Source organism: Alosa sapidissima, chromosome 6, assembly GCF_018492685.1.
Source record: "Alosa sapidissima isolate fAloSap1 chromosome 6, fAloSap1.pri, whole genome shotgun sequence".
Classification (NCBI taxonomy): domain Eukaryota; kingdom Metazoa; phylum Chordata; class Actinopteri; order Clupeiformes; family Clupeidae; genus Alosa; species Alosa sapidissima.
Genome location: NC_055962.1, coordinates 29,558,184 through 29,580,555, shown reverse-complemented (window position 1 = coordinate 29,580,555; position 22,372 = coordinate 29,558,184). Strand labels below are relative to the sequence as shown.

Here is a 22,372-nt window from a genome sequence, read left to right as displayed (position 1 = left end):
AAAACAAAGAAAATCAGAGGCACAGTTCCCGGGAAGGGTACAGAAAATTTTCTGCTTTAAAGGTCCCAATGAGCACAGTGGCCTCCATCATCCGTAAATGGAAGAAGTTTGGAATCACAAGGACTCTTCCTAGAGCTGGCCTTCCCTCTAAACTGAGTGATCGGGGGAGAAGGGCTTTAGTTGGGGAGGTGACCATTAACCCGATGGTCACTCTGACAGCTCCAGGATGACCATCGCTGCAGCACTCCACCGTTTTTCACAGAGGGAACTGGGAGATTAGTCAGGATTGAGGGAAAGATGAATGCAGCAATATACATAGACATCCTGGAAGAAAACCTGCTCCAGAGCGCTCTTGACCTCAGACTGGGATGACTATTCATCTTTTAACAGGGCAACGACCCTAAGCAAACAGCCAAGATATTGAAGTGGCTTTAGGACAACTCTGTGAATGTTCTATATAGTGGCCCAGCCAGAGCCCAGCCTTGAATCCCATTGAACATCTCTGGAGGGATTGAAAATTGGCTGTGCACCGATGCTCACCATCCAACTTGATGGAGCTCGAGAGGTTCTGTAAAGAGGAATGGGCCATAGGTGTGCCAAGCTTGTTACTTCATATTCCAAAAGACGTGAGGCTGTAATTGCTGCCAAAAGGTGCCACAACAAAGTATTGAGCAAAGGCTGTGAATACTTCTGTAGTGTACATATTATATTTTTGTTCTTTATTTCTAATAAATTTGCAAACATTTAAAAAAAATGTTTTTCATGGTGTCATTATGGAGTATTGTGTGTAGAATTTTGAGAAAGAAAAAAAATTGAAACCATTTTGGAATAAGGCTGTAACGTAACGAAATGTGGAAAAAGTGAAGCGATGTGAACACATTCCGAATGCACTATAATGGAAGTTGCTTTGGACAAAAGCGTCTGCTAAACATAAACATGAACAAAACGCAACTTCAGTCAACATTGCTTACTCTACCTCTACAGTTACGCTGTACGGAGTCGAAAGTAGCTTTTGCTAAGTAGAATGCACGGCACTTCAGCAAATCTACCGTACGAAACAACACTGGAGTTTGTGTCCTTTCAGGCAAAGTATTGATTGTGCATCAGTGTAAGGCATTATTAATGACTCAAAAAAAGTTATACAAAACATATATATAGAACTTATTTTTTTTAATATATTCCCACAGTTGTCCCAGTAATCACACTGAGGCCAAACATTTTCTAACAAAACACAGTTCATTTTTTTTAAAAGGAAAAATAAAACAAGGTGTGACATTTCACATTAGGGTTTAATTTATTCAAATCTAATGACTAAAACAAAGCATGAATTCTGCTGGGAATACATACAAGGTATAAAAAATACAAGTGGAGCTACAGGCAACATGAAAACTTAGTGATGTAGTTCCTGGCGCAGGAGTTAAATCACCGTGAGTATTCATGAGAAACACCAAAAAGATGGAACACATCTAACAGTGTCTTCTTTTCCTCCTTCCCTGGTGGATCCCAAAGACAGTATCTTCTTCTCTCTTCTCTTTCAGCAATATGTTAAATAACAGTAACAGGGTGGGGGAAGCATTCCTTACTCCACCAAAGAACAGAAGAGAAATCTGTAGATTCATGGTATGACTATCTGAAAGAAAGAAGAAAAACTCAGCTGAAACAAGGCACCCAAGCAATACATGTTTTAATCTTTTTTTTTTTTTTTAAGAAAACACCAAATGTTTATCAATTTAACGGGTAAAGGATCTGAAAACAAAGACTCTAGAACACTATTATTATTTCTCACAACAAATAACAATAAATCCATATGTCAATACAATAATCACACCTTTACAAAGAAGTCACTTAGAAGTATAGCAAAAAGGATTAATTACCTGTGTGCCAAAAGTGTGCAAAGACTAACGAAATGTTCTTCTCAGAAATACTTTGTGCGGTTAAGAGCTCGCTGGGCTAACTGTCCGGTTTCGTCGGTGATCTTCTCCCAGTCGGTCTGGCCCACAACAAAGCCAATAGCGCGCTTTCGGTCGGCGTCCTTCTTCTCCTCCAGGTCCGCCCATCGCACCTTGGACCAAAACCAGACCAGTGGCATGATGAACGGGAAACAGGACACCAAGAATATGACTAAATTTTCTTTCCGCTCAGCAGTACGTATAACAGTATGGACAATGAGGTCATATAGGACAACACTAAAGCAACACAGCCTCCTACTTTGCCTGCCATTGTAGCGAATGGCAGTTGTTTAAAGTGTAATAAGTTAAACAGGAGCAGGACATTTATTAAAGGTTATACGGCGAGAATAAGAGCTGTGAGACTGTGACCAAAGTAAATTGGAAGGCAGCAAGAACATATTTACCCGCTTCTTTCCGGGTTCGGACATCCGCGTGGCGTAGTCGTCTGGGAGCTGAAGGAAGTCCTCTATGCCTGCTACATCAGACTCGCGCTTCCGTTTGCTCCCACCAACCAGGCCGTCCAGCTTGTCTGGAAAAAGAGTGCTGCCAACGTCATCACCTGCTGCGTCCAGCTCCAGCTCGCTATGTTTTCTGCATAAATCTCTCACACCCATGCCTAAGACAGGGCTTGACAACTCAAGGAACTATGTTTGCTGTGCTTCCACTGATTTTTAATATTGCCTTCCTTCTGGATGTTGGGAGAGTTTGTAAAAAAAACAATGACCAAACGGAAAAAGTTGGAACAAAATGGTCCCTGAAATAGTTTAAAATAACATGTTTGTTCATACATCACTGATTGTAAAGATATTTAAAAGTCGTAGTTTGTGTTAAAAATCAAGAAATTAATTAATAATAATAAAAAAAAAAAAAACGGTTCAATTTGTAAGACCTGTGTATACTCATGAAATTAATTTCATATATATATATATATATTTATATAATTTCACTCTAATTTGTTGTGTGTGGTTAAAAGACAAATTAGAGAACTAACAGAATCTGGCTTCATTGATCATCTGAATAACTCGGAAAATGTTTACAATTATAAAAACATTCACATCATTACAATAACTGGTATATGAAGGCTTCCTTTGCAACCTAGAACCAACCCAGGTTGCAAGCTACTTAAAAGAGGCATTCCAAAATTGATCACCAAATTAAGTTTGGAATATTTATCTACGATAAGTAATCACTTTTTAATATGATCATAATGAAATACTGCAATATGTCAATTACTAGAGAGGTATACAGATGCAAGAGGGGGAAAGGTACAGAGTCTGAGAGAGAGAGAGAGACGGAGATAGTTTTGTGTGATAGAGAGAAGTGTCTACACGTGTGTCAAAAGAGTTGCAGATATGGTGAACACCTACCGAGCTTCGCCTCAGATGTGTCGATCTCCCATTTGCTTTTTGGAATGTACCCCTATATTATACAGAGAGAGACTTCAATGGTTAACAGGGAAAACAGAAGTGAAGGAGATGGGGAGACAGATATGAAAAGATAAAGACAGGAGAAGGGTGAAGGGTTCAATTGGAACTTCCTGAGTTTGGAGAATGCAGAAGGCTTGAAAACAGATACAAGTTAGTCAAATATAACCATCAGAAATGGTGTCAATGAAGACAAAATCCATCTCATTTAAGCATGCAACCAACAGAGAAGACCAACGGGTCTTGCAATGTTGCAGCCTTAGATCAGCACAATATAATTGAAACAATAACACAAATGAACATTGGACACTACATCATCAACTTGTACAGACCTATAAAAGGAAGCTCTTCTTAAGATAGTGTTTTTTAGTCTTTTTTTTTTAAAGTAGTATCAGGAATACTGAACAATACATATTTCAAAACAGGTCCACTTATACAGTATGTGATAGTAAATTAAATATTTAAATCGCAGCATTACTATAACAACATTTTGTATCATGTGATGTTGGCCAATGATGAGCAAATACAGTTCTGCATGGTCTTGTGAATAATCATTACCTGTTGACAAGACAAGTTCCCATGCTAAGAGTAGTGTGGGCCTTAGAATCTTAGATAGAAGTCTTAGAATAAAATTATTGGTATTACACAGATGAACTTGCATCATCACAGTTTGTTATTTGCATTGGTGGTGCTTAGTCAGGTTGTACAACAAACTGTAAAGCAATTGACATAAGACTGCTTGACAAAATTAAATTAAGGCCAGTTATTAGTGGAGTGGTATGTCTTCCGGGAAAATTAGGAAAAATATCACTAAAACTTTGTAAGTATTGAGTATGTACATTGAATGAACAGAATGTACATTGATGACAAAACTATTTAACATTTTAAAGTTGAACTAAATAAGTACTTAAAAGGTCTGTGCATTAATTGACAATTAGCCCATTTCACAAGATGGGGCCGCTGTGTAAATCAACTTCCTGTGGAAGAGCACTGTCCCATAGACAGCAAAAGAAAAGTCCACAGGAAAGGCTGAAACAGGAAGACGTTTTACCCTGCCAATTAAGGTATCATTAACATCAATGAGGCCGGACACCTGGACACTGTGAAATTGGTCTATTGGCAGTTGTGGTAAAAAAAGACAACTATGTCCTTATACCAAATGGTACATCCAAAGAGAAGGTAGCACTATAGCCAAAGAGAGGGTGAAGCTCTGCATTAAAATCATCTACCACACTGACCAAACGGTCTTCTAGGAAACTTGGCCACTAGGTGGCAGTACAGTACACAGGGCTCAAAGCACAAGACATTTCTGTGTCTGAAGTTCACTCCAAAATCACTACATAGAAGTATTTTCAAATATTAAACCCCGTCCATGAAAGGTTTCCTGCACAGTGGCAGACCATTTTAAGCTCTGACTATAGGAATTTTTCCACATTGCCTGAAAGCCAGTTGGGAAACAAACTAAACAAATAAAATATTAGGGGTGGGAAAAAAATTTACTTTTTAAGTAAAAGCATCAACAAGCTACATTATTCATGTCATCACTTAGCACTGAGCTGAAAACAGATTATTTTATTGTAGGTTGGCATTTAGAGTGTGAGATCTATTCTAGATCTATTCTATAAAGTATATTTCTGCAGTAAACAAATCCTGTTATGAAGTTTTGAAGCAATGTTTAACTGCTATCCTGGACTACACTGGTGGATTACCAAATAAAATGGAAATACCAGTGTGACGCTGTGCTGACAATTATCCCCAATTTTACTCTGAAGTTAAAGAAGAGTAACTAGACAATAGTGTTATATAATAACTATTTGACCTTTAACACAAGGTAACATTTCAGAGCTTTTTGATGTTGTAATTCTCAACTTCCATGTTAAAGAGTTTAAAACACATTGTCTATCACCTATCTATTCATAAGGAAGTCCATACGTTTGACTAAGGTGGCAGAGGCGACTATGTATTTGAATGTAAATATTAATAAGGCAAACAGATCGGCAGGTCTGCATTTAAGAATTTGCGCTTTTGAGCTAGCTAACAGCAGAAGTGTTAACCAATGGGCTTACTACTGAGTTACTTTTTGATAGTAACTACAGGATAGCCATGGTAACTCAAGTCAATTTGTAAATTCAGTCTAGCACTCTGAAAATGGATTGAGGCACTATAGCTTTTATAGCTTTTAAGTGTTGCATCACTTTATTATGACACAAATTGCTTAAAGTCATTATTTTAGCCACTAGAGTGGGATTATAATGATAAAAAACAAACAAAAAAAAAACATTTCTGACATGCTGGTGATGACGACATCTTTACTTTGCTGGTTTCGCTACATTGACTCCAGCGTCTTTTGAGGTACAAAGTGATATTAGTAGAGTGGTAAGGCAGGGGGGTCTTACTAGCATAGATAACTTCATTGGATATCTGGACCACACAGAGCTTAGTGGTTTGACTTCTTGTCAAAATGGCTATTTTTTCACATTCTATTGATTTCTAGGTGATTCTGAACTCGTTTTTTGCTTTATTTTTTACTATAATAAGAAAATAAATAAAACTGCTAAACTAATTAATTATTCTTATAGTTTATGGGTTAAATTATTATTCTGTAAAATTGTATGTAGTCTATTACTAATATTAGTATTGTTTTATTCAAGCTATATGATTTTACTTCAAACTGTTCATTTCAATGTTAATGTAATGTTTACACTGATGTCACTGTAAGTCGCTTTGGATAAAATCATCTGCCAAGAACTATAAACACAAACAAAATGAATTATGTTCAGTAGTGTTGACAAATGAAAAGCTGGACAATGTTACGCAGGGCATTTCTACCCATGACATCTGACCGTTGTGATGAAATGATACACAGAACTGAACAAGTAAAGGGCCCATTGATTTACGGGACTTACCAAGACAATTCAGTTGTTGTTTTTTCCAATTTCTAGTTATAACCATGGTGATAACAAGGAATGACTGCATAATTTGCACTGCATGAACATTTGTAGTGTTGAGTGCCTGAGATCCTATAATTTTCTTCAATGTTATTTCCCAGTGTTAGAACCTGAAAATATAACTAAACCTAATCAACACAATCAAATGCTGATTGATTATTTATTTTATCATTGCTAAATCTAAAATCTAGATCAATATCACATAAAAACCCAATTTTCACATAAAAATTCAATCACATTGAAAAGTGTGTTACCTTTTGGTACAACTGTTCGTTATGCACACGAGAACCGCACAATTAGACTCAACTGGACTAAGACCACTTGCAAAAAGTGGTTTTATTCCAGTTCCTCTGGTGCAAACTAACCCAGTCAATTAGACTGAAAACATAGATTAAACCAGGTTGGAGCTAGTTTCAAAAAGTAAACCAAAGATATGAGCTTTTTTTTCTGACAAATTAATTTTAGTCTCTGCTGTTGATGAACAAGAGGTGAACAACAATGCAAAACAGGTGCCAGTAGAGAGACTTGGAAGGCAAAAAAATATATACAAGGAATTTTGGTTTAAACGAATAGTAATACAATTCTGCATTACTTTACTGGAAGATTCACACAGTAGAATACTTTTTTGGGGTTCCTGAATACTTCCCTTAATTTCAGTACGAATACAGCTTCTTTCTGTACCAATTTATTAAGCATTTTTGCTAATAAGTTATAAACCAACAACACCACTCATTTGCCTTGCTTTATGGTGGTTTTCAACCATAACCCACCATCTGATAATTGCCGTTTCCACCAGAAAAAGTAAATGAAAGAATCACTAGCTTCGACAACACACTAACAAATCACCAACCTTGGCATACTACACCGATAGGAAGTGCTTGTCTCGACAAACGACAATAATGTTTCAGTCTGAATAACACAGTTGAAAAAAATGTGAATCAAACCAGTGATTCTACTAAAGAATCTCTATAAGATGAACTTACCATATGGAACGCATTAACCTGTTGAGGAGTGAATTATTTTCCTGGTTCCTTTTAGAATTCTACGCAAACGATCTATAGTTTCAGTGTTCTTTATACAGTCTATGGGGAAAATCTCTGAGGGTAATTGTTGCATCATAGTGCGGAACTCTCGGTTCGCGAACGTTCTAATCACATATTTGTGACCGTACTCCTCAACAGGTTTCAACGGCAGAATCACATACGTTTTACACCGGTCTCTCACACAATGCCCTTTTTTCAACTGTGCCAGCTATCAGTCAACAGAATATTTGCCAGTCAGTCTTCACTTCACTGTAAACCAACCTTTCCATTTCCGGCCGTTTAAATGTTGTTTGATGTTGAAAAGCATGCTTAAAAGGTATAGATCAGGTGGAACATATTTCACACTGTTTTCTGACTTATGCTCAGCACCATTGAGTGCTTACTCCAAGGTCCTTCAGACCTGCCAACATACTTTGTTAAAATTATACCAATCAATTTTAATGTTCATAGCAAGGGGGGTCCTCAGTTGACCAAGAGCAGTACTATGGTTTAGATTACCGATTCATGGAAGCATTGTGGATTTCTGGCCTCATTCTTGCCATGACACAGTTTTACTTTTTTGTTTTTGCTACTGACACAACTGAAGTGTGTTTCAGTGCAAACCCTGCCCCACACTCCGTTGATCACCATAGGTGATATTTTGTATCCATCTTTGTTCTTGGAAATTGACCCAAATGTGAGTCAAAGGCCACAGACAAATAAGGTTGTGCAAATGAATGGTCAGTGACCCTTCAGGCTGACCCGCTGCTGACAGAAACACCTGCCAGCACAGATCAAGACTCAAGGGTAAGATTAGATTTTGCTGGTCAAGCTGGTTCTTTACACATGAAGAGTAATTACAACAATCAATTATCTGCAGGGGAAAATGTCAGCAATGTCTGGCAGATAACATGCGTTTGCCAGGTAGTATTGGAACTGAATTCACCACTGTTATTGTTTTAGTTTGCAGTATTATGAAATGGTAACAGTATGACGACACACAATGCACATGGAAGTGCAGTGCAGGTTTATGCACAGTACAAGTAGCAGCATTTAAAAATATGGCTACAATTCAGCCTATTTAAACTTTTTTTTGATAATGACCCATGTGTAATTTTTGTTATTTCAAATCATTCATTCATTCAGTATATTGTTAAGTTCAGAAACTCCCTTTCATTACCTAAGAAGGCCTATGATAACTATAACTATAACTTACAGTGTTTGAGATAATATCTTCTAAAAATAATGACTAATATTTACATGAGTAATGTTCACTGGATACCGCTTGTCCACAAGAGCATGTTCAGTTGTTGTTTTAAACCAAATTTTCCTGCTGTTTGATTTTTAAACTCAAGCCTTTTGCTTTGAAACAATTCATTATTATCAAATATGCAGGATGGGCACACAACAATGGTGGACACATGAACAGAAATGCAATGACACAAGCAAGTAGCATTATACATGCAAAAAAGTGACGGACCCCTACCAGGTCGGTCTCCTCTTCCTCCTCCTTCTTCATCTCGGTCTTCAGTTCTTCCTTAGAAGGGTCAAAGTCTTCCATTTCAACCTTGGAGACAAAATGATTAATTTCCACAGAAAAATGGCTGGCAAAATCAGTCAAAAAGAGCTTGTTTTTCTTCTTCTTCTTCGTAAACCAAGATGAGGCTGCGGTTTGACAACAATACAACCCATACAGAGTTTAGAGAGTGAGTGAGTGCCTTTAGGAAACCAAGTATTGGTTGATGGCTAATAAAGCAGAGTTCCCAGTTTAAAACAAGCAACTCATGTTTTTTTTTTCAGATCAGTGTATCAAAACATGTGCACTGTAAATTAGCATTTTTCCCAAGCATTCACTCACTAACTTTCAAATATTTGTTTAATTAATGTAGAGCAGCCATTGAAAGTTTGTGTTTGGTCCAAAACATTGACCATATTGGGGGATGATGACTATATATTACAAGTACCTCTTCAATAGCTGCATCTTGCAACAGGGACCTGATATCTAGTCGCACCATGTGACGAGGTGTTGGCTCCCAGCTACTGGCCATCTGAAGGAAATATAAATATATAAAACAGGAGGTGAGAAAGGGTAAAACAATTACATATGTACATGTGTGTACTGCTTTTGGGCAGAAAAAAAACACCTTTGAGATGTCCTTCATCTTCCGTCCATGGATGTTTCTCTTTGCACATGTCTGGTTATCTGCTGCAATTTCAGCCACGTACACCTGCAAGAAAACAAAGCAAAGTAAGTTTTTCTAAGCAAAGATTAGAATTACCAAAATGTTACCTTGTAAATGTGACCACACACTTACACAAACATGATGACAATCATGTATGATTACTCAGTTTTTTTACAGTTGTTTTCTATTAAAACCCACAAACCAACACTGACATGTTCAGCTACTGCTGCTGTGTTGATTACGAGTCATGTTTATTTTTGTATGGGGAAAAAGAACCAAAATAGTGATCAATACTCCACAGTCATGTCAGTGCTGGTGTGCGGCTGGCTGAAATCTAGACAGACCACTCACCTCAAACCCTTTGGTTTTGGCTGCACTCCAGAACTGATCAAAGTATTTGACTTTGTCATTGATCGCATCAATGATGATGAAAGGGAAAAAGCCATCGTCGAGTGTTTTCTTGAAGGTCTTCAGCATGCTGCTGCGATAAGTGTCCTCCATCTCTGGTTCATACTCATATTCCAGCACCTTATGAAAACACAATGAATTTGTGATTAGACCTCAAACTCTGGACACATAGACCTCAAACTGTGGACACATAGACCTCAAACTATGGACACATAGACCTCGAACTATAGACCTCGAACTATGGACACATAGACCTCGAACTATGGACACACAGACCTCAAACTCTGGTTACTAGAGACAAAGATGGTATCTGTTTGGCGTCAGCCTGGCACAAGTAAACACTTCAGTATGTAACTGGTCAGAGGCTGAAATGGACAGACCTTGTTCTTGACGTTTTTGCCACTCTCTGGGTCTTTCTCGACCTTCTCCACCTCAGTCATGAAGTAGTCGTCTATACTGAGGACACGGGGAGGTGCTCCACCACACTCCACTTCCTTATCCTATGGAAAATCATCAACAAATGTAAGCATTCAATAGTCCCTAAGCTATACAATTTAAATAAAAATGTTCGCTTTGGACAAAGGTGCCTGGTTAATCCCATAACCATAAACATAACCAAAATACAGGTCTTTTAACGTTTTGACTATTCAATATTAGGTAATTATATTTCACTGCTTCATTGTTTCTGAACAGTGATGTGTTGTGTGGCACTGCTGTTGTTGTAGGAGTTGACCATGGCAATGTTTGGCATATTATGCGAGTGATCACATACCCTACAAACATAAGGCCAATGTCTAAAACAGTCACAAGCTGATGATGAATTTAAAAAAAAAAAACGGGCACTCACCCGAACCAGTTTTGCGACGTGACTTTTACCACTTCCTGAAAGGCCACGCATTATAATGACAATCTGTAGAAGCAAAGACCAGGACATGAGTAACAAACACACAGGTACCGACCCACCAAGAATTCCATACAGGCTTTCGGTTTTGTGTCTGTGCTTGTGGATGTGTATGCACATGTGTAGACTTTCAAGGACAGTCACCCTGTCTGGACGGTTTGATCGGCCAGGTGGCTTGAGGAGGTCGTCCACGTTCTTGGTTTCAGGCTTCTTCTCGGCGCGGGGGGGAGGGCCGGGAGCAGGGGCCATGGAGGGAGGTGGGCCAGGTGGTCTCTCATCGGGGTAGCTCCTCCGGTCATCTGGAAACAGAGCATATTAGTATTACACACACACAGCTACAACACGTTTGGTGTGGGAACTCCTTGGACCATACCTTCTAAACATTAAAGATGCATTATGCTGACAAAATATGAAACTGCTTTTGGAGCTTAACACCGAAGGCTTGATTAACAGCTTCCCCCAATATTACTCTGCACTTTTCACACTTCTAACTTTGTTTGACCCTGGGCGAGCCAGAAAAAAAAAGAAACCCGATACCTTGGCTACTACAACACTGATTTGAATCCATGTAAATGAGGATAAGTTCTCAAAACAATAAGTTCTATGGATGTAAAATCTTTTGAAAACTCAATGGAAAAACTTGTCATTGTGGCATGGATGGCCCATTTGTTAAATAAATCTGCTGGCAGTTTGTGCTTACTTCCATAACCCGGAGGGCCTGGGGGCCCGTGCTCAAACCGCTCAGGGCCTCGTTCGTATGGCGGCCTGTCGTAGGGTGGGCGGCCGTAAGGCTCTCGGTCCCGGCTGCTGCGCCCCTCTCTCTCTCTTTGTTCACGCTCCCGATCTCTGTAGCCGGGGCGACCTGGGGGCCCTGGTGGTGGCCTGTGACGAAACAAACAAACGGAACAGTGCAGACCTATGAGTAAGCTTCGGCATCCAGGATCACAGTAACTGTACGCTGCCTGAATCGCAGAGAATCAGCGTGAAAAGCGCACACACACACACACACACACACACACACACACACACACACACACACACCAACACAGAATCACGTACCGGTCATCTCTGGTGAAGCGTTCCCGTTCGAACCGTTCTCTCTCGTGGTCTAAGACCGGCCTTTCCCTGTAGGGGTCTCGCTCCCGCTCTCTACTCCATTCCCGCCGTTCCATATAAGGGTCATTCCGTCTGTCAAAATACGGATCTCTCGGGCCATAGGGATCTCTCGGGCCAAGCGGTTCTGAGGAAAGCCACATTGATGTCTCCTCAGTAACAAGTAACACGTGCCGTTTCCCCTTATACAGAGATACTTATTTTCCATCACCATTTCTATGACCCGTTCTAAAAAAAATATTGCATGCGTTTAGCAGGAATTTTTTTTTCTTTTGACTGGAAAATGCAGATAGCACCATGTTTCAACTAGGCCTACCCTTCTCAAATGTCCTCTCAGGCAAAGGGTCAGGCCTCAGGATAATCCTTTCGCCATAAGACATGCGCTCCACTGTCGCACCAGATTCTGAAATGCAAACAACAAAAAAAAGGCATATTTAAGTTGCCAAAAGTAAAAACATAGTGGTACAACATTAGCAGATTACCTCTTAGACCTTCAAGCAAACAATATACTTCCAGGATTGTACTTCCAGAAAAAAAAAAAAGACATTTCCTTATGCTTATTTCAATGCTACTACAAATGCACTTAAAGGTGATGTCATCTTCATAAAGCTTGCTGCTTACCATGCCCATGTCCATAATCCACCGTTTTAGTGATGATGGGTTTAGATGGTGGGGGTTGTTGGTGGTAACCACTTTCTGGTGGTGGGTGGCCATACTCCCATGAGGTTGGTTTCCCTCCACCAGCCTGTCCAGTCTCAGACAAAAGACCTGTGGACTAGTCAAGGTGAAAGAAGAGAATACAATTACAAAGGGAATACAATGCAAATGTACCATCCAGTTCAAGACCATCCAACACATTACATCATTACGCGTATCCAGCATTAAATCATTAATTTTATACACTTTACGCTACACAAAAGCTACACACAGATATGAGAGCCACAAACATTCACACATAACAACTATTGGCTTACCTGAAGGGCAGTCTTGACTTCAGGTGGGATTTCTAGCCCAAGGAGACCAGGTAGTAGTTCAGTCTTGACCTCGGGGGCGGCAGTTTCTCCGACAGGGCCTTTACATTCTTGGAGCTCTCTGTTGACCACAGGTATTATTATGAGGATGTGATCACAACAGCTGTGTTACATTGTGTAATCAGGGTGACATTTCCCCCCAATTTATCTAGAGGAATGACATAATATATATATCAGGATAAAATACCTGATCATTTTTAGCTCCTGTGCTGCTTTCAGGATGATCTCGTGTTGTCTTTGAGAGAGTGCCAGCACACCCTTTGCAGTTTTTGGAGAAGACTGCTCATGAGCTGGATCCGACCCTGCTTGGGGAGGCTGCGGGGGGATATCCATGCTGGATTCTGAGCCTGCCTCGAACGAAGGCCTCCTCGGCTCCATGGGAGGGTAAACTCTTTCTGGCAAGGGCTTCTCCCAGTCTGGCTGGCCACGGTAAGGAGGTTCTCTGCCACCATACGGAGGCTCGTCTGGATAACCAGACCCTTCGTAATCAGGTCTACCGTGTTCTTCCTCGTAAGGATACGGCCTCTCTCTTCCCTCTGACCACCGGTCTTCTCGCATGCGCTCCGGTGGCCCATGAGGCGGGTAGGGTGGATACTCCCTGCCACCACGCTCCATCTCCCAGTCTTTGGGCGGAGGCGGTGGAGGATAGTAGTCCTCCTGGCCATGTTCATAGTCTCGAGTGATGAACTCCAGTGGTGGAGGTGGCGGCCTTCTGTACCCCTCATCGGGCGGCGGATATTCCTCTTCGTAGGGCTCCTCGTACAACCCCTCTGGGTCTTCGTGGGGGAATGGTGGCCTCCTCCTGGGGTGTCCTGGACCATAGGGTGGCGGCCTTCTCAAGTCTCTCTCCATCATGGAATGCGGGGGCGGCGGAGGGATCCGCCTAGGCTCTCTGCCATGTGGTGGAGGTGGCCATTCTGGATCGTGCTCCATAGGGTCGTGGTAAGGCGGAGGTCCATGTGGATCTCTCTCCATCATCTCTCGTGGCGGAGGGGGTCGCGGCTTCATCATGCCACGAATGCCGGGGTGGCCCCGTGGAGGGGGCCCTCGATGCATCGGAGGGCCCATAGGACCCCTGGGAGGTCCCCTGTAGCCCTGGGGGGGCCCGTAAGGCTCATGCTCCATGCCCTCCATGTGGGGAGGGTGAGGAGGAGGCGGACGCCTCGGACCCTGGTGCATGAAGCCTCGAGGCGGAGGTGGCCTTCCGCGCATACCGCGGGGGAATGGAGGTCGTCCACGCATGGGGGGCCTTCGGACATTCCAATATGGATCTTGCTCTTGTTCCCAGTACTCCGGTTCTGCCTCTGGTTCTGCTGCCTCCTGCCAATGTTTGGCCTCTTCCTCCACAGCCTCCTCCTGACCCTCTGCTTCTTCGTAGTATTCTTCGCCAAAGTGATGCTCCTCTGGGAGCCACATGTCCTGCTCGTGATGTGGTGGCCCTCTTCCAGGTATCCTTCCGGAAGGCTCTGCCGAAGGATCCTCCCACCCATAATCCACCTCTTCTTCCCCCGTGTGACCCATGTGCTCTTGCGGGGCTTCATACTCATACCCAGAATGCTCCTCTTCTTCTTGTGGCTGGAAGTTGGGATCGTATCCATGTGGTGGGCCCATTGGCCCGCCGGGCATTCCCCGACCACGGGCCCGTCCCCTGCCACGCATAGGCATTGGCATTTGCCCTCGGCCTCTCCCACGCACCATATGCGGAGGACCCATTGGATGATCACCATACGGAGGACCTGGAGGATGCTGCCCGCGCCCCATGGATGGATGACCCATCTGATTATCGCCATGGGGAGGGCCTGGAGGAGGCTGGCGAGGCATCTCATGAGGCATAGGTCTGGGAGGGGGCCCGTTGTTGACACCACTTTTGGCCAGACCGGGTGCCTGACCGGGAGGTGTAGGAGTTTGTTTTAGCGGAGTAGAAGAAGGCGCTGACACTGCATTTTTGGAGGAATCAGTTTCCTTAACGTCCTTAGCCTTGTCTTTCGCTCCAACGACTGGATCCTCTGCTTTTTGCGGAGTGTCCTTTTGTGACGTCTGCGGAATTGGGTCGTTCTGGACGAAGAACCCATTCCCAGAATCAACAATATCCTCAGCCAGAGTGTCATCAACTGTGCTTTTCTCCTTCGCACTTTTATTTTCAGATGTTAATTCTTTGGATCCAGCCTGCTGGAGCTGCGATCCAGTAGTTTCACGTTTTTCCTCTTTATTTTGAGCAGCAGAATTTGGTTTCACTTGGGAACCAATACCAGCTTGTTGTGGTTGAGGTGCAGGTGGTCTGTCAAAACGAGACATTGGACCCTGTCCCGGACCAGGTGGTCTTTCAAAACGAGACATTGGGCCCTGTCCTGGACCAGGCGGTCTTTCAAAACGAGACATTGGACCCTGACCAGGACCAGGTGGTCTTTCGAAACGAGACATCGGACCCTGACCAGGTGGTCTTTCAAAACGAGACATTGGACCCTGTCCAGGACCTGGTGGTCTTTCAAAACGAGATTGCTGATTCTGTTGTGGACCTGGAGGTCTTTCAAAACGATTTTGGGGATTCTGTGGAGGTCCTGGGGGTCTTTCGAATCTATTTTGTGGATTCTGTGATGGGCCAGGTGGCCTTTCAAACCTCATTGAAGGATTAGAGTTTGGACCAGGGGGGCGTTCAAAACCAGGGGCAATATGTCTCATTGGTGAATCAAATCTACCAGGGGGTCCTTGGGGAGGCGCGTTGAATCTTTGTCTTGGATCAAATCTGGGTGGTGGTGCATTAAAGCGTTGGTGTTGTGACTGATCAAATCTTGGGCCATCAAACCTGCAACATTTTCACAGATAATATTAAAATGTATTACTTGAAAAATGATCTTAATTTGCAACAAAAATTATTATCATGGTCTCACAAAGCTAGACAGCATCTGAAGACAACCACTGCTACTGGGCCACTGGCTGACTGTTCAACTTAAAGGAGAAATCCAGCAAAAGATCTATGTGAAAACTCGCCGGATCTCTCCTATAAACTTGATACCTTAGCTGTTATTTTGGAACTTGCACCATTCTTAAATACTTTATACGCTTTTCATGGCACCATTACTTTATGTATTGCATTAATTGCATTAGTCTATAATATACTCTTGAGGTTGAGGTTTCTCGAGGTCACCGAGTACTGTCGGTATGAAAAAAAAAAACAAAAAAAACAATTGGTTTTACCTAGCTCGAGTTGCTACAGCCAGCAGCTAACGCAGCTACAGTGCTACACTCTGGGTCATTTCCATGAGCTCTCATGTACATGCCCACAGAGTGTAGCGCAGTAGCTGCCTGGCTGCGTTAGTTGCTGGCTATAGAAACTCAAGCTAGGGTTTTTTTTGTACCGACAGTACTTGGTGACCTCGAGAAACGGAGATCTATATGAAAATTCGTCGGATTTCTCCTTTATAGCACTACTTGTAAAATATTCAATAAAGGTGTAATACTTGTGGCACATGCATACATATTTCCCCCTTCCTCAATTGTATGAAATGTCCTTGTTGTTGTCCTGAGATGTGTCTTGTGATGCATGCCTGGCTCTGCGAGACCATCTCAATCACAGAGATGCCTTACCTTGGGCCAGGTGGTCTCATTCCAGGATGGGGAGGCCCAGCATTATTATTACCGTATGGGCCCGACATATTTCCTGCTGCTGTTGTCTGGTACGACTCCGATGTGGGTGTAGACGTGGTGGTTGCTGTAGAAACACCTGCTTGACCTGCAGTTGTCGAAGGCGGCGGTCCTGCTCCAGGAGTTGGGCCTATGGGAGGAGGTCCTGTAGTGGACTTTCCAGCAGGGGGCGCACTGGTAGGGGGAGGTCCTGCAGGCGGCGGTCCAGAAGGAGGAGGTCCAACAGATGGCGAATGCTGCATGTTTGCATTCGGAGGCAAAGGTGGGTGATGCATCTGTGAATCTGGGGGCGGCATGCTCTGCCCATACTGACTCATCATGCCCCCGTAGCCAGGAGGGGGGCCGTACTGCTGCTGCACGGCTCGAAGGGTCGTGACTCTCTCCTGCAAATGAGCTGCGGTGGAGGTCATCTGTTCCTGCCACTGTTTCCATTGGGCCTCATAGTCCTGGAGTTGGTCTTTGTGCGGGTAGGACTGGAACTGCTCATACCACAGTTTAAAGTGCCGGTCCCAGTCCTGGTACACTGGGGTAAACTGCTGCTGCTGCACCTCGTAGTGTTTCAGCTGCATGTCCAGTGGCATGGTCTGAAGCGAGGGATTGGGGGGGAAAGAACGCGGAGCTCATTTCTCATAAAGATCAACTTATAGGCAAACACTTTCTACAACTCTTTTTCTTTCTTTCTTTTTTTTTTTTTTAAATAACTTTTGCTGTCAAAACTTGTTTTGAGTGTCTCAATTGTGTCCCCACCCACCTTTTCAATTTCTCAAGAAATACAAAATTGTGCTTGGGTGTTTGTGTGGGAGAGATGTCGAGTCAAACCACAAAGGCCAACAAATAATAAGCTTACTTTAACCACAACTTGATAGTAGTACATTACATAAAAATCTATGAGGAGGGTTAATGGTCGGTCGGTTCGCAAGCCTCTCTGGGCAACTGAATATTCAATGTATGATTTTGAAGTTTAGGTTTTATATACTGTTCTTTAGTAGACATACTTCCCAGCCTCGAATGGCACTACTTTGGAATAGACGGTAACAATAGCTGTGGTAATACACAAAACACCACATACATGCACATGTGGGTACAAACATAGTGTACCCAATGGCATCAAGCTCAAATATTTCCTGTGCATATCTCATGTTCACCAACACACGCCACAGCTGGAATCTTCAAATATTTTCAACAACAGTGGCCAACAACATCATTCATTCATCACTTTTTTTTTTAAGCCTTATATTTCTTCCTCTATCTTTGTTCGTATCTGGCCAGTAAACTCTAAGTTGTTGCTGACATTCCTGTCGTTACATTTTTTTTTTTTTTACTTCGCTATTCACTATTATGAATGGTATAATACAGGCAACTGACCACAGATTTAAGAGCAGCCGCATTGCGTTCAAGAATCTTTGACTTTTGTTAGTAGCAGAAGATGAATAAATAGATGGGCATTGAAGGGATAAACAAAGTTAGGCTAACCACAACCACTCTAGCAATCAGTAAAGCTAATAACCAGATAGAGGTTACACCAATTCTACGTGGAAATGTATTTCTATTAATGCATTTTTGCAAGTAAATTATAAACTATCACAACAAAATTGTATTCCACAACTTCGTCCCAAATATAATGACTTCCCATGTCTGGAATAGACTTTATCAAAATTCCATGATATTCCAGAAATGCCATAACCCTGTCCATCTTGCTAGGATTCTTCTACACAAATTTCGTGTTGAAACCTTACATCTCAATTTGAATCAATCTTAGAATATTGTTATTACTCATGAGTAATTTCACAACTCCGTTTTCAGAGATCCCATCAAGGCAAAGTTTATGCACCCAGCCTCATTCTCACTCCAGAACAAAGCTCCATCACGCTCCATAAATACACCACCCTATAATTATGATGGGGACATCTACAGTAATTTCCTGTGTATTAGCCGCATTTTGTTTAAGTTGCAGGACAGTGTTTTATGGAAGTTAAAAGAAACAAAAACATATTAATATCATATTACCTGCCCATGTGGACAGGAGCGTCACCCAAAATGAACTGAATGAAGTCAGTTAAGACACATACCTGGAGATGCGCAGGCTGCTGGATGAACTGCTGATACTGCTGCAGTATCTGCTGCAGCTGAGCGTGCTCGTGCATCAGCGCCTGGTACTGGTGAGCGGCACGCTGCTGCTGCGCCTGCTGCCACTGTGCTGCCGCCGCTTGCAACTGCTGCAGGCGCGCTGCCTCAAACGGGTCCCCCGAGCTCGCGATGTTGGTCTGGGAGGGAAATCAACAGGTACATAAATGATCAATGAAACGCATGCTCTAGAAAGCTTACAAGGTGAAGACCTCGCAGGCCTTTTCTTTAGAGAAACTAAAGGTAGGACCATAATCATACTGTACAAGCATGTTATGTGCATTTCCTTGCATTAAATTCGACTTCGGATATAAACAAAGAAAGATTTTGAGGACCCTCAATGTTATTGCCAAAATGTCTATTGTGGTCTGTTTCACTTGCAGTAATAACTTTATTACGAACAACATTTTGGTGCGCAGTAGGGCTACACAATTGATTTTTAAACGAAATGGCAATTTGAACTAACGCAATTGGCTCACTGCAAAGGCTGCAATTAATCGTGTAGCTCACAACTCTGTCCCAATGGTTAATCTTTCCAAATTTGTGCAAGAGGCACGCACAGAGGTTAAAGTAGGTGCTGGACTCAGAGACTTAAGAGGTGAGGGAGGGCAAATGAGGTCGAAAAGTTAAACTTGTGGTGATTAAACCATCTTATCAACTGAAGCTCCAGTGTGCAGACTTTTTACTCATGATCATCCAATGGTTAATCTTGTCACATCTATGCTGTTTATATTCATGTCATCCTCCGTGTGTGACCGACAGTAAAGCTCATCTAACAGGAGTGCTGTGCTTCTCCTGCACTATGCATTCTCACCAATCAGAAGTGCTGTTCTTCTCATGCACTAGGCACGCTCACCAATTAGAAATGGGCAAACTTAAAAGCAAAATTTTGAATATTGAACTGAAGCTTGACTTTCAAAAATTATATCACAAATCAAATCGCAATTTCTGTCAATACATTATTATTATTCTGTCATATATAAAAAAAATCTAATATTTTCCCGAAATCGTGCAGCCCTAGTGCGCAGACCTTTGTCAGGTTATCTGATATTGTGGCCTTTCTACCTTAGGTTCCTCAGGTGGAGGTGGTGGCGGTGGCTCTTCTTTGGGGGGAGGTGGAGGCGGAGCATTCTTAGGAGGCTCGACAGGGGGGGGCGGTGCCTCGCCAGGTTTCTGGTATTTATCAGCAGGTTGACCCTGACTTTGGCCCTGTTTTGCCCTCTCATTCTTAAGCTTCTGCAGATTCTGGAGGTGTTGCTTGTACCAGAACTGTTGCTGATCCTAGGTGTGACAGGTGAATGAAAAGATCAGACATCATGTGATGTGGTCCGCTGAAGTACAAAGAGTAAGTTTTAAAAGTCCGCACATCCAAATGTCTGACCTGGGAGCAGGACAAACAAACGACCAGACAAACAAGAGAAAAAGTCCGCTTCAACCAGGGTTTTCTGCTCCCACTTGTTTTTATTTTTCTGTGACGTTTCGGGTAATCACCCTTTTTAAGTGATTTAACGTCTGAAGAACGTCACGGAAAAATAAAAACAAGTGGGAGCAGAAAACCCTGGTTGAAGCGGACTTTTTCTCTTTTTTGTCCGCTGAAGTAACCATCACCTTGCTAGCTTTGAGGTCAGAGAGACTGATGTTAACATTATAGGAAATTAAACCATACATAATGCTAAATTGGTTGGCTGGGTGGATGTATACTCAGAGTACTGATCAAGAGCATTGAACAACCAGCATATTCAAGACCAGAGATTCCATTCATATTCTCTGAGCAATCTGCCAGGAAGAGAGAAATCCTATTGGATACAATGATCATATTAAAGACTTATTATTTATTTTTTTTACAGAGAAATGTATTGCTCTTTAGAGATAAAACCCAGCAGACTTCAGAGATAAGCCAAAACACCACATGATATTTAACTGTGTTTGGGGGGGCTTCTGATTGGAATTACATCTCAATATTGTTTGTGCACTCGTTTTAACCCACACTTTGTCTCAATGGCTCCTTCTCAATTAATACAGTAAAGAAAAGGTTTTCATACAGGCAGTACTCAATTTTCGTCAATAAAACCACATGGAGGAAATGCCTTCTCATTTCATTACTATGTCAAATAAGTTAACTAAGATAGAGAGAGAGTCACAGCAGGCTGAAAGATTAAAGGAAATCAAATTGAAATCGCCATTTTGTTTTTTATCTAATTCAATTAGCAAATGAAAAGGCTGCAATTATTTGTGCAGCTATCAACTCTGACCCAATGGTCAATAATGTCACATGTAAATGTTTTTATTTTAATACATGTTGTCCTTGTGTGACAATTCATGTCATCCTGACATCAATCAGTGGCAGGCTACCATGCAAATTAAATATGACCCACATTACCGCTATATGTGAAGATTATAACTACAGTTTCCTTTTTATCCTTAAATTAGTTAATAGAGCAGTTCATATTTAGATGTTATGTTAATTGAACATATTCTTTAAATATAACATGTAGTGAACTTTGAACTGAAGTTTTAACTCAGCGACAGGAAATTAGGTCAGCACGTTTCAAATTATGAATATGATACCAATCATGATGATGATTATTAATATGATACCCAGGTATCAATATAGATGACAGGCTGGGCTAAATAACAAGAGCCTGCTTTCACAAAGAGGGACGGCAAAATATGCAAGCGTCCAAATACCAACTTTTCCAATCGACTTTGCTGTATAACGTTACATAACTTTACCTGTAATGTCATCGATGTGAAGTCGGGATTCTCTCCCTCCTGTGGAAAAGTCATCGCTGATGTGTCTTTAGGAGCGTTGTTTTCATTACTGGACGTGTGGCCCCCGGGAGCAGTATAGTTTTGTTGAGTAGTCGGAGGAGTAGGCTCAGGTGGCTTGGGTGGCGCCTCTTCTTGGGGCTGTGGAGGCTGCGGAGGTTGAGGTGGCGCAGACCCAGGTGGACCTCTCGGTGGTTCTGGTTGATAGTTCGTGGTTGCCTCTGAACCAGACGGAGGAAAACCCGCAGCAGCCCCTTGCTCTTGCCAGGCACCAGGGCCTCCAGGATAACCGCTAGCATTACTGTAATGAAGCACCGACTGCAGTTGTTTCTGATGGAGCTGTTGCAGTTGTTGCATTTGTTGCAAATGTTGCTCCCGTAAACTGTTAAAATTAGACGCCGGTGGAGCACCATATCCTCCAGGCGCCCCTCCTGTCGGTGGTGGGGCCCTTACTGGTGCCGATCTCGCATCAAATTGATTAACGTTAACGTTAGTAGGAGGCGGATGTCCACCTCCATAATTTCCCCACGAAGGGTACATGCTTCACCAAAGCGAACGTGACGTTAGGCCTTTGTGTTCACATAAAGCCGGTCCAATTAACAACCTGTATATTTCAACTGTTTTACCTGTCTTCAATACAGATGTGTATGCATGCATACACAATCGATACTAACCTACTTTGCAGTGATTATAATAGAAGAAAATCGGTTAACTGTAAATATTTCCCGCTTCAGCAGGTCTTTCCCCGTGCTAACATGCTAACGCGTTTCTTTCTGCATAAAGTTTCAGGAAGCAGGAATACGTTTTCTACGTCATATCCGAGACTGCTGCTAACCTTTCAGATACGGCTCTGTAACA

At 42.2% G+C, this 22,372-nt stretch overlaps 1 protein-coding gene across 3 annotated transcripts; it reads right to left on the bottom strand.

Moving 5' to 3' along the window:
• Nucleotides 1-1,151: 1,151 nt before the first annotated feature.
• On the bottom strand, nt 1,152-22,317 carry ylpm1 (YLP motif containing 1). 3 transcript variants are annotated; one of them, XM_042094185.1, is made up of 21 exons: nt 21,479-22,317; nt 19,811-20,026; nt 18,691-18,885; nt 16,565-17,205; nt 13,167-15,782; nt 12,923-13,040; nt 12,570-12,723; nt 12,265-12,351; nt 11,895-12,075; nt 11,536-11,717; nt 10,980-11,134; nt 10,782-10,844; nt 10,315-10,434; nt 9,878-10,054; nt 9,488-9,571; nt 9,308-9,391; nt 8,824-8,910; nt 3,317-3,368; nt 2,354-2,478; nt 1,875-2,062; nt 1,152-1,630 (listed from the first exon to the last, which is right to left on the bottom strand). In XM_042094185.1, the coding sequence occupies exons 1-20, from the start codon at nt 22,052-22,054 to the stop codon at nt 1,916-1,918; spliced, it is 6,060 nt and encodes a 2,019-aa protein (XP_041950119.1). In that variant the 5' UTR covers nt 22,055-22,317; the 3' UTR covers nt 1,152-1,630; nt 1,875-1,915. The 3 variants fall into 3 exon arrangements, with proteins under 3 accessions (XP_041950119.1, XP_041950120.1, XP_041950121.1); XM_042094186.1 differs by having other exon boundaries at nt 8,830-8,910; XM_042094187.1 differs by lacking the exon at nt 19,811-20,026.
• Between the last annotated feature and the right edge of the window lie 55 nt (nt 22,318-22,372).